A 17,695-nucleotide genomic window follows, 5' to 3' on the forward strand; every position below is an offset into this window, starting at 1 on the left:
AGATCACCCTTACTGGGTGTATTTCCCATTACCCAGTAGGGCAGCTATGACCTGTGACTACTGATTGCAGTGCCTGCCAGGTATGGTAAGGTAGTCTGAGACTCGCCCCGTCGCATCATGTGTGCAGCCTGCTGGTTTTTCCCACATCCCCGCAGTTCTGCAGATTTTGGTTACCTGCTATGTATGACTATACATTTGCAGTGAGGATAAAATGATTAAACAAGATAAATTTAAAAAAAGTTATCCGAAAACCGTCACACATACAAGAGCAAGTGAGGATTAGGATATGCTCACACTTTGCATTTTTGCAGCATTTTTTTTCTGAACCTAAAACCAGAATATTGACAGGAAAAACACCAAATACAATACTCTTGTTTTTGATGTGTATACTTCTTTTTTTTCCACATTCATTTGAATGGGTGAAAAATGCTGAAAATGATCTGTAGCTTCTCGGCAAAAATGCAGCAGAGTTCTAAATATGCTCAAGGTAAAAAAAGGCAAGTGTGCTTGAAATTTCAGAAATCTCATTGATTTTGCTGGTGCTGTAAAATCCTGCATATTTACGCTGTGACAAATTAGCAGCAAAAACGCCACATCATGTGAACAGACCCTTACAGAGGCCAATCCTCCATGAGAGTATGTATGCAAGTGGCTACATTCCAAAAGGAGGAACTGTCCCTGTAGTGCCTTCTGTACATGGCTACCTTTAAAGAGGATCCGTCACCAGATCATAAGTTGCCAGTTTTTGCTCTGATTTTATTCCCACTGCGTCCCTGAGTATTCCGTTTTTTTTTTTATTTGATTTTTTTTTTTAATCTGTCAAACCCTTGCAAAGATACAGACCTTATTTATTTAGTACTAATTTTTAGAATCTTTAACAATGGTACGTTGCTCTCAGGATAATAATGCAGATCATCCCCAAAACACCTCCCCAGGGATCCCTGTGAGCCGCTCCCCCTTGACAAAGACAATAAAAATTAGCACTAAATAAAAAGGCGATATCTCTGCAGCTGTATGGTGGATTAAAAAATAAATACTCAGAACAGCAAGACTGGAGTAAAAGCAATACCTGGCCACTTTTGTTCTGCCAGCAGGTCCTCTTAGTCAGGGTCAGAATCTTTTTGAACCTTCAGACATATCCAGTGATAACTACAAAACCATTTTTGAGGGGATCAAATTATGTAGATCACTAGATGCTTTACTTTTATGCATTAATGTGTTCATGATCATTTCGCCAAGCACTCATTGACATGGCTGTTTTCCTGATTTACTGCCAATATAACATTTTTGAAAGGGCTGAGGAAAAGCACCCCAAACACAAGGTCACATGTACAGTACCCTGGAATTAATGGGGCTTAAAGAAGCACTCTCATAAAAGTTGCTATCCTCTTTATTTTGCAGTCATCATATAATAAAGCTTTGCTATATATAGAAACAGGAAGTCTCTTGTCCCTGCATTTATCACTCCCCTCTTCAAATCCTTCCTCTTCCAGGGACTTTTGCAGTGACTGATGACTTGTGCAGGGAAAATTGACCTCTTGTTCCTACATAGAGCTTAGAAGGATTCAAAGGATTCAGATAGTCCGTTTTTAATCATGTGATGTCATAGACCTAATGGAAAAGAGAAGAAATAGCTGGGTAGAAAGGCAAAATGAGCAATTGTGAGTGCACAGTGTTGTGTAATATAATGACTGCAGTGTATTAAGGGGATAAAAACTTTGATAGGTGGAGTGCTTCTTAAATAATAGTACTCCACATATCACACTCCTGCTCTTTTTAAACACAGCTATGTCATGAGTTACACTTTAATGTAAGCCTTCTCTTCAATACTTCCCAAACTGTAACCTTTCGTTATGAACTATCTAATTACTGTTCAGATCTACAATTTTAGGATCTTCCCTGGTGAGACAAACAAGTGATTATTTGCTTTGTTAATCGGCTAAAATTTCTTTATTACACAGGGATTTAAAGCCAGAAAATATTTTGCTGGATGATCATGGTGAGAAAAAGTATACTATATGCCACTAAGGTAAAATCCACCAAAAATGTATGGCTAGACCTAGCATAGACGCATCAGGATCTTAACGCGATGAATAGTTGTGACATTATCAGAGTAAATTTACATTGAGTGGAATGGTTACTTGCCCTGGATTTCCATTAAATATAATCTCTGTTCTTCTGAATTTTCTGGAAATCAGTGATGAACAATGATATTTTCTTCTAATACATATCTATGATGTGAAAAGCTGCGTTCTGGGTAGAGTTGCCCATTTTGGGTTGTATATTGGCAGGAAGGTTGTGAAGCACATGACTATCTGACTATACTTGATTTGTTTTGCTGTTGAAGGACACATACGGATCTCAGATCTTGGACTTGCGGTGCACATTCCAGAGGGTGAGACCATTAAAGGAAGAGTAGGAACTGTAGGATATATGGGTAAGGCCAAAACGCTGGATTATTTTTGAGTTTGATGACTTTGAAGAGTTGCTACATCATGCATCTTTCTCTATTAGCGCCAGAAGTGGTCAGAAACGAGCGCTACACGTTCAGCCCAGACTGGTGGGCACTTGGGTGTCTTCTGTATGAGATGATTGAAGGACAGTCTCCATTCCAGCAGAGGAAGAGAAAGATAAAGCGTGAGGAAGTGGAGCGACTTGTAAAGGAGGGCCAAGAAGAATATTCTACCAAGTTTTCTCCAGAAGCAAAGTCTCTCTGTACTATGGTGAGTATATTACTAGTAGTACATACTAGCCAGAAATGAATTGAGTGTCAGCCTTTCTCTGTCTCTTGACTACTAACTAGTAATGAGCGAGTGTGCTCGTTACTCAAGTTTTCTGAGCATGCTCAGATGTTCTCTGAGTATTTTGGGCGTGCTCGTAGATTATGTTTGTGTCCCCGCAGCTGCATGATTTGCGGCTGCTAGACAGCCTGAGCACATGCAGGGATTGCCTGTTTGTTAGGGAAGCCCCACATGTATTCAGGCTGTCTAGCAGCCACAAATCATGCAGCTGCAGGGACTCAAACATAATCTATGAGCACGCCCAAGATACTCGGAGAACACTCGAGCATGCTCGGAAAACTCGAGTAACGGGCACACTCGCTCATCACTATTACTAACCTCTTTAAAACTGTAGCCCACTACTTGAACGACCCCTTCTGAATTACTATATTTCTCCATGTAAAATAATAACAGCCTGTACTCTCTTTCGGTTCCGGCACCATTCCGGCGATGTCGGCGCCAGGGTTCGTGTGACGTTCTTATGTCACCTAAATAACTGGTAGAGTAGCACGTCCTTAATGGACAGTATGGATTTGTGTTGGGTGCTAATTCCCTTGGAGCCAAATACTGAGCTCTTGTATATCCACGGTAAATAAAAGGAAGGAACCGCATACCATAAGGCTCATGGAAAGGGTTAATTACAATTTTACATATCCATAGATTACACAGCAGTCAGTATGAAAAAATATAACGTTTTGTGTAGCTACCTTGCAACGGAAGTATCTGTAATAGTATATTTACTCAATGTTAGAAAGGTCCAGAATAGAGGGTGGGCTTCCCCGGGGCAAAAAAGGCAAACCAGGGCCAAGTAATGTGTAAAGTGGTGTGTGTTCTTCTGTGACATGACTCCTCCATGAGATTCAGATGCTTCTTCGCTCTTCTTTAGATGAAACTGGCACCAAAGAATGTTCTAGTTGCTGCTGTGACTTCCCCTGGTTGTCATTCTCATCCGAAGGAAATGCGAGTCAAGCTCTTCATTATCTGCCACCGAGTGGCTGCAGGGCTCACGTGACAGTGTTACGTAAGCCCCGGCGCCGACCTTGCTGGAGTGGCGCAGGAGAGGAGCACAGGCTGTTATTTTACATGGGGGTATATAGTAATTGAGTAGGGTGCTTTCGAGTAGGTGATAGCCCCTATTGTGTGCACACCATCATTACATAAGCACTAAACTGCAGGCACTGTATCATTATCATGCCACTGAGAACTGTCTGACATTACAGTTCTATACTATTAGGTGAAAGTAAAAGGAAGTGTTCTTCCACGTCACCAAACATGCAGTGGCCCTAATCTTCCAGTTTGGGGAGTACTGTGAGATCTTCTCCGGGCTTGATGTCACTATACCTATTATTTGTCCAGGATGTTAGTGTGGTAGACCTCTGCACGAGTGAAGCATCTACTAACAGGAAGCCCGATCTGCCTAGTTACCACTATCATCTGCAATCTTTGTCATTCGAAGACCGCAAAAAAAGGAAGAATACTTGATTGTGTAATCTTTATCTAGAGGGCCATTATTCATTCTGTTACTTCTAGTTTAAATGCAGTGAAAGGAAAATATTGCGTTACCAATGTATAAAATCCAGTGCCTGATTATGCAGTCTGCCTTTACTAATATTTGTGAAAGAATGAATCTTTCTGAAGAGCTCGGTGAATTCTAGCTTGGTCCTCTAATAGGATTCCACCGCTGCAGTTTGAAATATTTCCCTCATTAAATATTCCACCATCAGCTGTGAGTGCTATCATTGAAAATTGTAAGTGTTTCAGAACCACAGTAACTCGGCCATAAAGTGTCAGACTGCGTGAAATTACAGAGCGATATCACAGACTTATGAGGTGCATAGTTTATAAAAGTATCCAACACTCTTTCCCCATAGCTGCCGAATCCAGACCTCATCTGGAATTACCATCGGCACAAAAACGGTGGGCCTGTAGTTTCATGGCTTGGGTTTCCATGGCCGAACAGCTAAATGCAAGCCTTACAGCACCAAGCATGGAGTGGTATAAAGCACTTTAGATATGCGTTCATAAGTAAAATATAAAAAAATGTTCTTCTCTATCTGGCACTCTGATTTGTGAGTCTGTGTTTGGGAAATGCCAGGAGACTGTCGCCTACCTACCTCCATTGTGCCAACTGTAATGTTTGTTGACGGAGGAACAATGCTCTTGATTTGTTTTTCAGTGGTTGGCCTGGGCCCCTTAGTTTTAGTGAAAGGAAAACTTACTACTTCAGCATATCAAAACCTTTTGAATAATTGTAAGTTTCTAACATAGTGGGAATAGTTTGGGGAAGGACCTTTCTGTTCCAGCATGATTGTGCACCAAGCAAGGTCAATATGCATGGTTGGATGAGGTTGGTGTGGAAGAACTTGACTCAGCCACACATAGCCATGACACTAGCACCAGCAGACATCTTTTAAATAAACTAAAATGGAGATTGTGAGACATGTCCAGCATCAATGTTTGACCGCAGATGCTTTACCTGCAAGGAGGGAACCTACTCCATATTAATGCCTGTGGCTTTTAGAATGACATGTTGTGAAAGTTCCTCTAGGTGTGATGTGTAGGTGTCCCAATGCTTTTGTCATATAGTGCAGCTCCAATACTCCAATAATCATAAGCAGTCATCAGCATTCAAAGGAAAGAAGAACACACTCTTACCAAAGCTTAAAGCCGCTTTCTCCCTGTGTGAGATATAATCATACAGCCCTGATCTCCTGGCCTAACCTCCTGCATAAGTCAGTGTGGAAGAAGCGACAGCACAGTTGAGTTTAGTTGTGCCACATTACAAACCATTCTATCAGCTCTCCTCCTTTCATAGCAGTCAACTGTGTTGTACTGCTCCTTCTCCCACACTGACACATGTAGGATCTTGAACCAGGAGATTGGTGCTGTATCATTACATCTCGCACACTAAAAAACCTGCTCTAAGCTATGATGGGGGCTATTGGGTGTTGCTACTTGCGTATGATTGGGCAAAAAAACAACAACATTTTATTCCTCTCTGCAGCCACTAGTGCATTGTGTGTGTCTAGTTCAACATGAAAAATTTAGTGAAAGGTCCTCTAACTGTTTTTTATTTAGGCAATGACTTGAAATGATTGGGTGATTCACTTATTATCCATCGACACTATCTTTCAACTATTACTTTAGTCTTCTGGCAAAGGAAGAGTGCATCATTTTCAGTTGTTTTGCTTTCGGAAGAGACTATTTGAAACAAAAAAATCTAAAGAAGAGTCCATTTAAGGAAAGAAACCGGAACCATTATCTCCTGCCCAGCATGGCCAATTTCCATTTTTGCATTATTTTCCTCCCCTTCTTCCAAGAGCCAGAACTTTTTTTTTTTTCCTCCACATAGACATATGAGGGCTTGGTTTTTTGTCAGACCAATTGTACTTTTGAATGACGCTATTCATTTTACCATATAGAATTATTTTTCCTGTTTTCCAGTACACTAAGTTCTGACACTATTTTTTAGGAATTATTTTTATGGTGTACATTGTGTGATAAAAATGCCCTGGCGATATGATCCTCCTCATCAGTACAATCACAATGATATTTTTTTTGTTGTGTCGTCATACTCCAAGACTTGTAACAATTTCATTTTTTGGTTGATGGAGATGTGTTAGATGCGGGGTAAGACAGCATTTTTATTGATACCATTTTGGAATAGATATGACACTTTGATCCCTTACAGTATTTTTTGCGGTGACTAAACAAACATAATTTCTGAGTGTTTGAAAAAAATGTTTTGTTTACTGTATTTACAGATCTGGTTGATTATTTTTATATTTTACATAGTAACATAGTTATTAAGGTTGAATGAAGACTCTAAAGGTACCTTCACACGAAGCGACGCTGCAGCGATAGCGACAACGATGCCGATCGCTGCAGCGTCGCTGTTTGATCGCTGGGGAGCTGTCACACAGACCGCTCTCCAGCGACCAACGATGCCGAGGTCCCCGGGTAACCAGGGTAAACATCGGGTTGCTAAGCGCAGGGCCGCGCTTAGTAACCCGATGTTTACCTTGGTTACCAGCGTAAAAGTAAAAAAAACAAACAGTACATGCTCACCTGCGCGTCCCCCAGCGTCTGCTTCCTGACACTGACTGAGCTCCGGCCCTAACAGCACAGCGGTGACGTCACCGCTGTGCTTTCACTTTCGGGCCGGGCTCAGTCAGTGCAGGAAGCAGACGCTGGGGGACGCGCAGGTGAGCATGTACTGTTTGTTTTTTTTACTTTTACGCTGGTAACCAGGGTAAACATCGGGTTACTAAGCGTGGCCCTGCGCTTGGTAACCCGATGTTTACCCTGGTTACCAGTGTAAAACATCGCTGGCATCGTTGCTTTTGCTTTCAAACACAACGATACACAGCGATCGGACGACCAAATAAAGTTCTGGACTTTATTCAGCGACCAGCGACATCACAGCAGGATCCTGATCGCTGCTGCGTGTCAAACACAACGATATCGCTAGCCAGGACGCTGCAACGTCACGGATCGCTAGCGATATCGTTACAAAGTCGTTTCGTGTGAAGGTACCTTAAGAGTCCATATAGTCCAACCCATAGCCTAACCTAACATGCCCTGACATGTTGATCCAGAGGAAGACAAAAAAAAACCATGTGGCAAAGAGTAAGCTCCACATTGGGGAAAAAAATTCTTTCCCGACTCCACATACGGCAATCAGACTAGTTCCCTGGATCAGCGCCCTATCAAGGAATCTAGTGTATATACCCTGTAACATTATACTTTTCCAGAAAGGCATCCAGTCCCCTCTTAAATTTAATTAATGAATCACTCATTACAACATCATACGGCAGAGAGTTCCATAGTCTCACTGCTCTTACAGTAAAGAATCCGCGTCTGTTATTATGCTTAAACCTTCTTTCTTCCAGACGTAGAGGATGCCCCCCTTGTCCCTGTCTCAGGTCTATGATTAAAAAGATCATCAGAAAGGTCTTTGTACTGTCCCCTCATATATTTATACATTAAAATAAGATCACCCCTTAGTCTTCGTTTTTCCAAACTAAATTGCCCCAAGTGTAATAATCTATCTTGGTATTGCAGACCCCCCAGTTTTGATAGATAAGACTGTTATGTACATGGCAATACCACATGTGTGTTTTTATTATATTTATTTTTAATAGGAGAAAAGGATTTTTTTCATACTTTAAGTTTTGTTTTTTATTGTATTTTAGTCCCCTTGGGGAACTTTAGCCTGCAATCGTCTGATCGCTTGTGCTTTATACAGCAATGCCACATATAGTAAAATTGACCGTCTAGCCACAGGCCATTATCTGCAGTGTATGACGCCCCTCCATCCATCTGCTACCGTCCTGCACCGTACATGTATAGCAGATGTCATTAAAGCTATATTCTCATCTTATAAATTGATATGTTGCTCGCTGTGCAATTGTTTTGTGACTGTGTAGTCCAACCTGTCTGTGTGACCCCCATGAATCTTAAGAATAAAGCGTTGCAGGATTGAACCTTCCTAAGAAGTGGATCTGTTAACATTTTTTTACAATACAAACTGCATACATTGTTCAATAGGGTTCTTACATCCGATGAGCCTGGTGTACGTACTTTGGAAATCCATTTCAGTATGATTGTGAAATCCTAATCTGAAGATGAGCGGTTTATAAAATCCAGCTAGTGCTTATTTTAATATCGGGCAGGAAAGCTTTCAAAAATTATTCTACAGCAATGCTGACATTGGATTTTCACAGTAAGTACACTGGTCTTGTGAGGTATAAGAAATCTATTTAAAAAAACTTTCCCATCAAATGTTTATTATATTGCAGTCATCATATTAAATAGCACTGTGTACTGACAATTGCTCATTTTGCCTTTCTACCCAGCTACTTATTCTTTTTGTATCTGCTCTATGTAGAAACAGGAAGTCTCTTGTCCCTGTAGAAATCATTCCCTTCTTCACTGCCCATCCCTGCGCCATACACTTTTGCAGTGACTGATGAGTTATACCGAGAAAATTGACCTCCTGTTTTTACATAGAGCATAAAGGATTCAGCTAGTCCGTTTTTAGTAGCTGTTCAATGCTTAGTCTTGTGGGATGAAGTGAGATCATCCATGTCCTGCTGTCTCCATTTCTTTACTTTATTGATATAAATGCTGAATTACCCCTTTTTTGTGTAAATTGATGTAAATGGCTCCTTTTCATCAGCCTACTTTCATTATGTATGAAGAAGTGTACAGCAGAATGGAAATCCCATTACTTTCACTAATGACATGATAAATTGGCAACGGCGCTCATCTTTTAATTGCATTTTAATTGACAAGTGCCTGCATTTCCTCTACGTTGTGGTTTTCTTAAAGCATAATTTGTGTTGGTGAGTAAGAAGGGATGAGATCTCCCTTATACAGCAAATTATAAAATAATGAGCACTATAGGAAAAAAGGCGGATTTGGGAGGTCAAGGATCTCTTTCCGAGGTCTGCAGCAAAGGCATATTTTGTGATATGTAAAAGGTAATATCAAATACTTTGCTTTTCTGCCTGGGCTAAAATTTAAGAAAGTTCCCACTTTACAGTTAATTCCACACTATCATGGCAATAAAAGTAGAGTTGAATAATTTATGCTTGGGAGAATTAAGGGAATAGTATCTACAGCGGGTGAAATAAGTATTGAATACGTCACCTGTTTTCGAAGTAAATTTATTTCTAAAGGTGCTATTCACATGACATTCTCACCAGATGTCTGTAATAACACATCCAAACCACAAGAAAACAAACTATAGATGTCCATAGATTAAGTGTAACAATGAGAAAGGACACAGGGAAAAAGTATTAAACACATTTGCTGAATTATATTTAACTCTTTCGCCCCGAAGCCTGTTTTCTCCTCCTGACCAGACCAATTTTTACAATTCTGAACACTGTCACTTTATGTGGTTATAACGCAAAATGCTTCACCGGATCCCACTGATTGTGAGATTGTTTCATTTCGTGACATATTGTACTTTGTTAGTGGTAAAATTTCTTCGATATGACTGTGAAAATATCAGAAATTTGGAGAAACTTTCGCAATTTTCAAACTTTTACTTTTTATGCCCTTAAATCAGAGAGTCATATCGCACAAAATAGTGAGTAAATAATATTTTGCACATGTCTACTTTACATCAGCACAATAATTGAAGCATAATATATATATTTTTTTATTCGAAAGGTACAAGGGTTAAAAGTTGACCATCGATTTCTCAGTGTTTCAAATCCTTTTTTTTTTTTTTTTTTTAGGGACCCCATCACATTTGAAGTGACTTTGAGGGGTCTATATGATAGAAAATACCCAAAAGTGACTCCATTCTAAAAACTGCACCCCTCAATGTGCCCAAAACCACATTCAAGAAGTTTATTAACCCTTCAGGTGCTTCACAGGAACTGAAGCAATGTGTAAGGAAAAAATGAACATTTAACATTTTTTCACAAAAATTTAGCTTTTATACCCAATTTTTTCTTTTCTCAAGGATAGCCGGAGAAAATGAACCCCTATATTTATTGTGCAATTTGAGTATACCAATACCTCCCACCACCACCACATGTTGGGGTACACCACTATTTGGGCTCACGGCAGAGCTCGCAATGGAAGGAGCACAGGTTTGACGTTTTGAACTCTAAATTGTCTGGAATCGAGAGCAGACACAATGTTGCGTTTGGAGAGCCCCTGATGTGCCTAAACAGTGGAAACCCCCACAAGTGACTGCATGTTGGAAACTAGACCCCTCAAGGAACTTATCTAGATGTGTGAAATGAATCACTTTTTTTCCTCAAAAAATGTTTTCACCCCATTTTTTATTTTTATTTTCACAAATCGAACAGGAGAAATTGCACTGCAATTCTTGGGGTCCATTTTCTCCCAGAGTACACTGATATCCATATGTGGTGTAAAACTACTGTTTGGGTGCACAAGAGGGCATGAAAGGAAAGGAGTTACGGTTTGGAGCTCAGACTTCATGGAATGGTCTGCGTGTGCCATGTCGCGTTTGCAGAGCCCGTGATGTGCCTAAACAGTGGAAACCCCCCCACAAGTGACCTTATTTTGTAAACTACACCCCTCAAGGAATTTTTTATAGCGGCATAATTGTAGTAATGATTATAATGGTAAATTGTCTTTTTGAATTCCCTTCTTGGAGCATACTCTGCACCTTTTTTGACTGGGACAGGGATTGGGGAACTGCTGCTATTACTATGATCACAGATCAGTCATACAGCTGCCAGCGCACAGCAGGAGATCGCAGGAGCAAGACAGGGATCGTAGAGGATCGCACTGGCCACCAGTGCAATTCTCGCTCTCAGGTACGCAAAGGGCATCTACAACCCCTCTGCATGCCAACTATGAGGTAAAGATGGCGTGCAGAGTGGGGATTGCTATTTTAGATTAAATCCTTTGGCGCTGATTGGCTGAATAATAGTTCTTGATCAATCAGCGCCAAAGGGGTTAATCAGGAGAGGTGACGTCGCAATCACACCACCCATTGTGACTGCTGTGATTGGTGCTGTCTCAGACAGCACCGATCACAGGGTGTCACATGATTTATTTATTTTTTTACAACTTTGTCACATCGCTGTGATTGGCTGGTCAGTCAACCAGCCAATCGCAGTGATTGCCAACGCGGGGAGGCGGTACAGACACCCGGGGCGAAGTGCAGGGATGGCCTGCTTTCAGCGACAGCAGCCATCTTAATCCGGTGACTGTGCGGTGACCGGAAATAGCGGTGCTTTGCAGGAAAGCACCTCTCGCTGGACTGTATATATACGGCGCATGTCTGGAAGGGGTTAATACTACGCCTTTGATAGTGATGACCGGTTCTAGACTCCTTCTGTATGGAGAAGCTAGTTGCGTACATTGTTCAGGTGTGATTTTAGCCCATTCTTCTGCACCAACACTCTTCAAATCCTGAAAGTCCTGTGGGCTCCTTTTATGAACTCTGAGTTTTAGTGCCTGTAATACATTTTTTTATTGGATTTAGGTCAGGGGATTGGCTGAGTCAATCTAGCATCTTTATTTTTTTTCTCTTAAACTAATTGAGAGTTTTCTTGGCTGTGTGTTTGAAATCATTGTCTTTCTGAAATGTCCATCCTCGTTTCATTTTCATCATCCTGATAGATGGCATTTATATCAAGAATGTCTCAGTACATTTGTCCATTGATCCTTCCTTCAGTTACATGAAGTTTGTAAGTGCCACATGCTGAAAAACCGCTCCACAACATGATGTTCCCTCCTCCAAACCTCACTGTAGGTCTGGTGTTTTCGGGTGATATGCAGTGCCTTTTGACCTCCAATCATAGTGTGCATTATGGCATCCAAAGAGTTCAGTTTTGGTCTTATCTGACCAGACTATATTCTCCCACTATTTCACAGGCCAAGGATGTTGGGTGTATTACTTATTGTTTTCTTTGAAACAATGGTACCTGCTGATTCCATGTCTTTATGTAGCTCTCCACAGGTGGTCTTTGGCTCTTGGACAATTCATCTGATAATTCTTTTCATTCCTCTGTCTGAACTCTTGTGGGCTGCACCTGGCCATGGCTAGTTTATAGTGAAATTATGTTTTTTTTCCCCCCTTCTGGATTATGGCCGCAACAGTGCTCACTCTTCAGTAGTTTAGAAATTCTTTTGTAACCAATGTCATCAGTATGTTTTGCAACAGTAAGGTTGTTAAGGTCTTGAGACAACTCACTGGTTTTACCCACCATGAGATGTTTCTTGTGTGGCACCTTGGTAATGAGATACCTTTTTATAGGCCATCAGTTGAACCAGCTGATATTATTTTTCACTAAGTGGCAGGATTGATTTTAAATTACTGATAGATTTCAGCTGGTGCCATGACTTTCCATGGCTTTTTGCACCTCTCTTTCTTCGTGTTCAATACTTTTTCCCTGTGTCATTTCTCATTATTACACATAACTTAATTTATGGACATCTGTGGTTTGATTATTTTGCCTGTGTGGATTGGATGGGTTGTTACCGACATCTTGTGAGAATTTAGTGTCAATAGCACCTTTAGAAATATAATTACTAAAAAAAACTGGTGACGTGTTTAGTACTTATTTTCTACAGCCACAAATGAATCCACAACCCTCACCATTTGCATACAGCACATTTGATTATTTAGCCTAATATTTAATAAAGTGACCTCATTTTAAATTTTGTTAAGCCTTTATATATACATATATATAAAACTGACTATAATACATGTATATGTACTTTTACGTTCTGCAGTTACTGTGTAAAGACCCTGAACAACGATTAGGGAGTCGTGGGCGAGGTGCACAAGAGGTGAAAGAGCACGAGCTCTTCAAGCATATTAATTTCAAGAGACTTGAAGCTGGGATTCTAGAACCACCGTTCAAACCTGATGTAAGTTTCCCATTGTATCTTGGAACCTGTTTGGAGAATGTATAAGATGAGGACTATTGAGGTCTTTATGATTAGGGTGGAGTACAAAGCATTGACTGTGGCTCTTCTAAGGAGACACCTTTTGACGTTCTTTGTTCTAGGGTCATAGAGTGGCATGACTGGCATTAAAGGTAATCTGTCAGCAAGCTTTTGATGTATGTAATATGAGAACAGCATACGGTAGGGTCTGAGAACCTGATTCCAGCAATGTGTCACTTACTAGGCTGTGTGTTTCAATAAACAGAAGATTAGCTTCGGGACTAGATGTCTCATGCCTCCTAGTCCAACTACGCAACCACCAGTGATTTAGCAGCTTTCTGTAAATATAGCTTGTACACGGAAAGCTGCCAATCAGGTGTGGGGTTGGGGTTATTCAGGAATCAACATCTGTAGCAAAGAAAATGGTGACTGCACACAGTAAACTAAGTGATACATCATTGAAATCGGGGTTTCTCTCTCTATCATGCTGCTTTCAGATGAGGTAGCAAAAACCAGGTAACCGTTTTCATTTAAAAGGATTATCGTACAAATTTACAATGAATGACACGTATCGCTGTCCCAATCTACAATCTCTAAAAATGTGTTTAAAATGTAGTTTTCTTGTATTTCAGCCTCAGGCAATCTACTGCAAAGATGTTCTGGATATTGAGCAGTTCTCAACCGTAAAAGGTGTGGAGCTTGAGCAGACCGATAGTGACTTTTATCGCAATTTTGCCACGGGATGCGTGCCAATACCCTGGCAGGATGAGGTAGGTTGTGCAAACGTCAGCTGGATGAGTCAAGTCGCATCAACCAGGTCAGTACCTTGTGACTGCTGCATTGGAGACCTACGAATCTCCTGATCGCCCAGCATTCCCGCCGTGGTGTGTGCGTCTTGCCATGATATTGCACAAACCCTTCTCAAAAGGATAGCCAGTAATGCCGGGAGGCAAGGAGATTCAGGTGGCCTCCTATTCGGCTGCCACAGATTACTGATGTGGCCTGTGGACCAGAGTCCTGCAAATCGCTTCTCTCTTCTCCAGTGTCAACTATAACAAGAAAATCATAATGAAAAACCATTAAATCCATGTTTATATATCTTCTCTTGTAGATGATAGAGACAGACTGCTTTACAGAACTCAGTAACATTCCCGTTGATGGATCTGTCCCGCCGGACCTGGACTGGAGGGGTCTTCCTTCCCCGGAACCAAAAAAGGGGCTGCTACAACGATTCTTTGGCAGACCGGTAATAGGGAAAGGAAGGTTGTAGTTTATAATTGGCAACGATACTGGTTAATTCAAGATGCTCTCATAATAGATTAACTTGCGACATACTGCCATCTCAACTTGTAATATTTAGTAGAAGTGGGGATATTATCATGTGTATTTTTATTTCTCTAAAACATTCACATATTTGAAGTAGCAGATTGTTCAGTTTAGTGAGTTGCAGACATCTGTTTTGCTTAAAGCCATTGTATCGGTATCTTACATGGTACGGACTACTACCAATAGTCACTACATAAAAAGATACTTTTTTTTTTTCAATATCTGACATGAAATCAGAATAAACCTTTTCCACTTTAGGTCAATTAGGATTGCCATAATTATTACTTGCCAAATGCTAGAATAATGAGAGAGAGAATGTTTTAATGCATTTTTATTACTTACTGCAAAGTCAAAAGTTTACATTCACAAAGATTACTATGCCTTTAAACAATATGATGATATCCTGTGTTTGGAAGCTTCTGTTTTTTTGGCAACATATGAGTTAATTAGAGACATACCTAAGGATGTATTTTAATACACACCTGAAACACTGCTTCTTTGTGTGGCTATATGGAAACGTCTAAAGAAATCAGTCAAGATATCAGAAAGTGAATTGTGGACTTGAATTTCAAACAAAAAAAGAAAAAAGCCAGCTCACCGATAGATGTAAGAGGCACGGAACTTCGTCCTGACACGACGTAGTGGAATCCCAAAAACAAAGAAAAGTTGTTCCAGCTGTGACAAAGACCGTCAGGTCGAAACGCGTAGCCCTCTTCACATGTGTTATGGCATTGTCCCAGGAGTGTGTCCTTTTTGATTTTAATATGTTGGATTAAAAACTAAATTTTATCAAGAAGCTGGAACAACTTTTCTTTGTTTTTGGAATTGTGGACTTGCACAAGTCTGTCTCATCCTTGAGTTCAATTTCAAGAAAGCTGATGGTGCCTCGTTCATCTGTACAAACAATTATATGCAAGTACAAACAAGATGGGAATGTCCAGCTATCATACCGCTCAGGAAGGAGACGGGTTCTGTGTCCCAGAGATGAACGTGTTTTGGTCCAACATGTGCATATCAACCCAAGGACAAAAGCAAAAGACCTTATGACGATGATGGAGGAAGCTGGTAAGATTGTGTCAATATCCACAGTGAAGAGAGTACTGTATCAACATGGGCTGAAAGACCACTCTGCCAGGACGAAGTCATTACTCCAAAAGAAATATAAAAAAGCCAGATTAATGTTTGCAAATGCACACAGGAGCAAAGACCTTAATTTTTGGAGACGTCCTGTGGTCTGATGAAACTAAAATTGAACTTTTTGGGCATATTGACCATTGATACATTTGGAGGAAAAAGAGAAGCTTGGAAGCCTAAGAACACCATCCCAACTGTGAACCACAGGGATGGCAGCATCATGTTGTGGGGTTGTTGTGCTGCAGGAGGGACTGGTGCACTTCACAAAATAGATAGGCATCATGAGAAAAGAAGATTGTGGCAGTACTGAAGCAACATCTCAAAACATTAGCCAGGAAGTAAAAGCTTGGGTGGAAATGGGTCTTCCAAATGGACAATGACCAGAAGCATACTGCCAATATAGTAACAAAGTGGCTTAACCCCTTAACGACCGCCGATACTCCTTTTAACGGCGGCAGTTAAGGGTACTTAAACCACAGCGCCGTTAATTAACGGCGCTGTGGAAAAAGTGAATAGCGCCCCCCAGAGTCGGATTTTCTCTGGGGTCTCGGTTACCGGGAGTAGCCGAGACCCCAGAGAACATGATTCGGGATTTTTTTACCGACCCCCGGGTTGCGATCGCCGGCCGGTAATTAACCGTTTACCGGCGGTCGCAAAAAAACAAACAAAAAACGCGATTTCCCATTTAATTTCTCTGTCCTCCGATGTGATCGCACATCAGAGGACAGAGAAATGGGGTCCCCGATCGCCCCCCGATACTCACCTGTCTCCCCCGGTGCTCCTCGTGGCTCCCGATGGGCGCCGCCATCTTGTTCCGGCCAAAAAATGGCGGGCACATGCGCACTGTGCCCGCCAGCCGGCACCCAGAAGATCTTTGGGGTCTCGGCTGCCGGGGGTAGCAGAGACCCCAAAGAACATGATCGGAGTCGGTTTTTACCGACCCGTTTTGCGATCGCCGGTAATTAACTGTTTACCGGCGACCGCAAAAAAAAAAACAGCGATGTGCAATTCTCTGTCCTCTGATGTGATCGCACATCAGAGGACAGAGAAAGAGGGGGATTCGGGGACCCTGTTATACTTACTGGTGTCCCTGGGTCCTCCTGTGTCCCCTCCTGGCCGCCTGCTTCTTCCTTAGGTAAGAAAATGGCGGGCGCATGCGCAGTGCGCCTCCATGATCTGCCGGCCAGCAGCTAGAGGAGTTGGGGCTAAATTTAGGGTTAGGGTTGGGGCTAGGGTTAGGGTTGGGGCTAAATTTAGGGTTGGGGCTAAATTTAGGGTTAGGGTTGTTAGGGTTAGGGTTGGGGCTAAAGTTAGGGTTAGGGTTGGGGCTAGGGTTGGGGTTGGGGCTAAAGTTAGGGCTAGGGTTGGGGCTAAAGTTAGGACTAGGGTTGCGGCTAAAATTAGGGTTAGAGTTAGGGTTAGGGTTTGGATTAGGGTTGGCATTAGGGTTACGTTTGGGGTTAGGGTTAGGTTTGGGATTAGGGTTAAGGTTAGGGTTAGGGGTGTATTGGGATTAGGGTTAGGTTTGAGGTTAGGGTTGAGATTAGGGGTGTGTTGGATTTAGGGTTCTGATTAGGGTTATGGTTGTTTTGGAGTTAGGGTTGTGATTAGGATTATGGATTGGGTTGGGATTAGGGTTAGGGGTGTGTTGGGGTTAGGGTTGGAGTTAGATTTGGGGAGTTTCCACTGTTTAGGTACATCAGGGGGTCTCTAAACGCCACAGCCAATTTTGCGCTCAAAAAGTCAAATGGTGCTCCCTCCCTTCCGAGCTCTGCCGTGCGCCCAAACAGTGGTTTACCCCCACATATGGGGCATCAGCGTACTCGGGATAAATTGGACAACAACTTTTGGCGTCAAATTTCTCCTGTTACCCTTGTGAAAATGAAAACTTGGGGGCTAAAAAATAATTTTTGTGGAAAAAAAAAATATTTTTTATTTTCACGACTGCATTATAAACATCTGTGGAGCACTTGGGCATTCAAAGTTCTCACCACATATCTAGATAAGTTCCTTGCGGGGTCTAGTTTCCAAAATGGGGTCACTTGTGGGGGGTTTCTACTGTT

General features: G+C 41.5%; 1 protein-coding gene across 3 annotated transcripts in view; it reads left to right on the forward strand.

Moving 5' to 3' along the window:
- The window catches only part of GRK6 (G protein-coupled receptor kinase 6), a 57,311-nt gene that overhangs the window by 31,782 nt on the left and 7,834 nt on the right, over positions 1-17,695 (forward strand). For 2 of the 3 annotated variants that reach the window (XM_077265915.1, XM_077265914.1), the window contains exons 10-15: positions 1,962-1,999; positions 2,348-2,437; positions 2,515-2,723; positions 13,017-13,154; positions 13,805-13,942; positions 14,284-14,435. In XM_077265915.1, the coding sequence (XP_077122030.1) occupies positions 1,962-1,999; positions 2,348-2,437; positions 2,515-2,723; positions 13,017-13,154; positions 13,805-13,942; positions 14,284-14,435 (765 nt within the window). The remainder of the gene's footprint in view (positions 1-1,961; positions 2,000-2,347; positions 2,438-2,514; positions 2,724-13,016; positions 13,155-13,804; positions 13,943-14,283; positions 14,436-17,695) is intronic. The other variant, XM_077265916.1, reaches the window with a different exon arrangement.

The sequence above is a fragment of the Ranitomeya variabilis genome, chromosome 5, assembly GCF_051348905.1.
Source record: "Ranitomeya variabilis isolate aRanVar5 chromosome 5, aRanVar5.hap1, whole genome shotgun sequence".
Taxonomy (NCBI): domain Eukaryota; kingdom Metazoa; phylum Chordata; class Amphibia; order Anura; family Dendrobatidae; genus Ranitomeya; species Ranitomeya variabilis.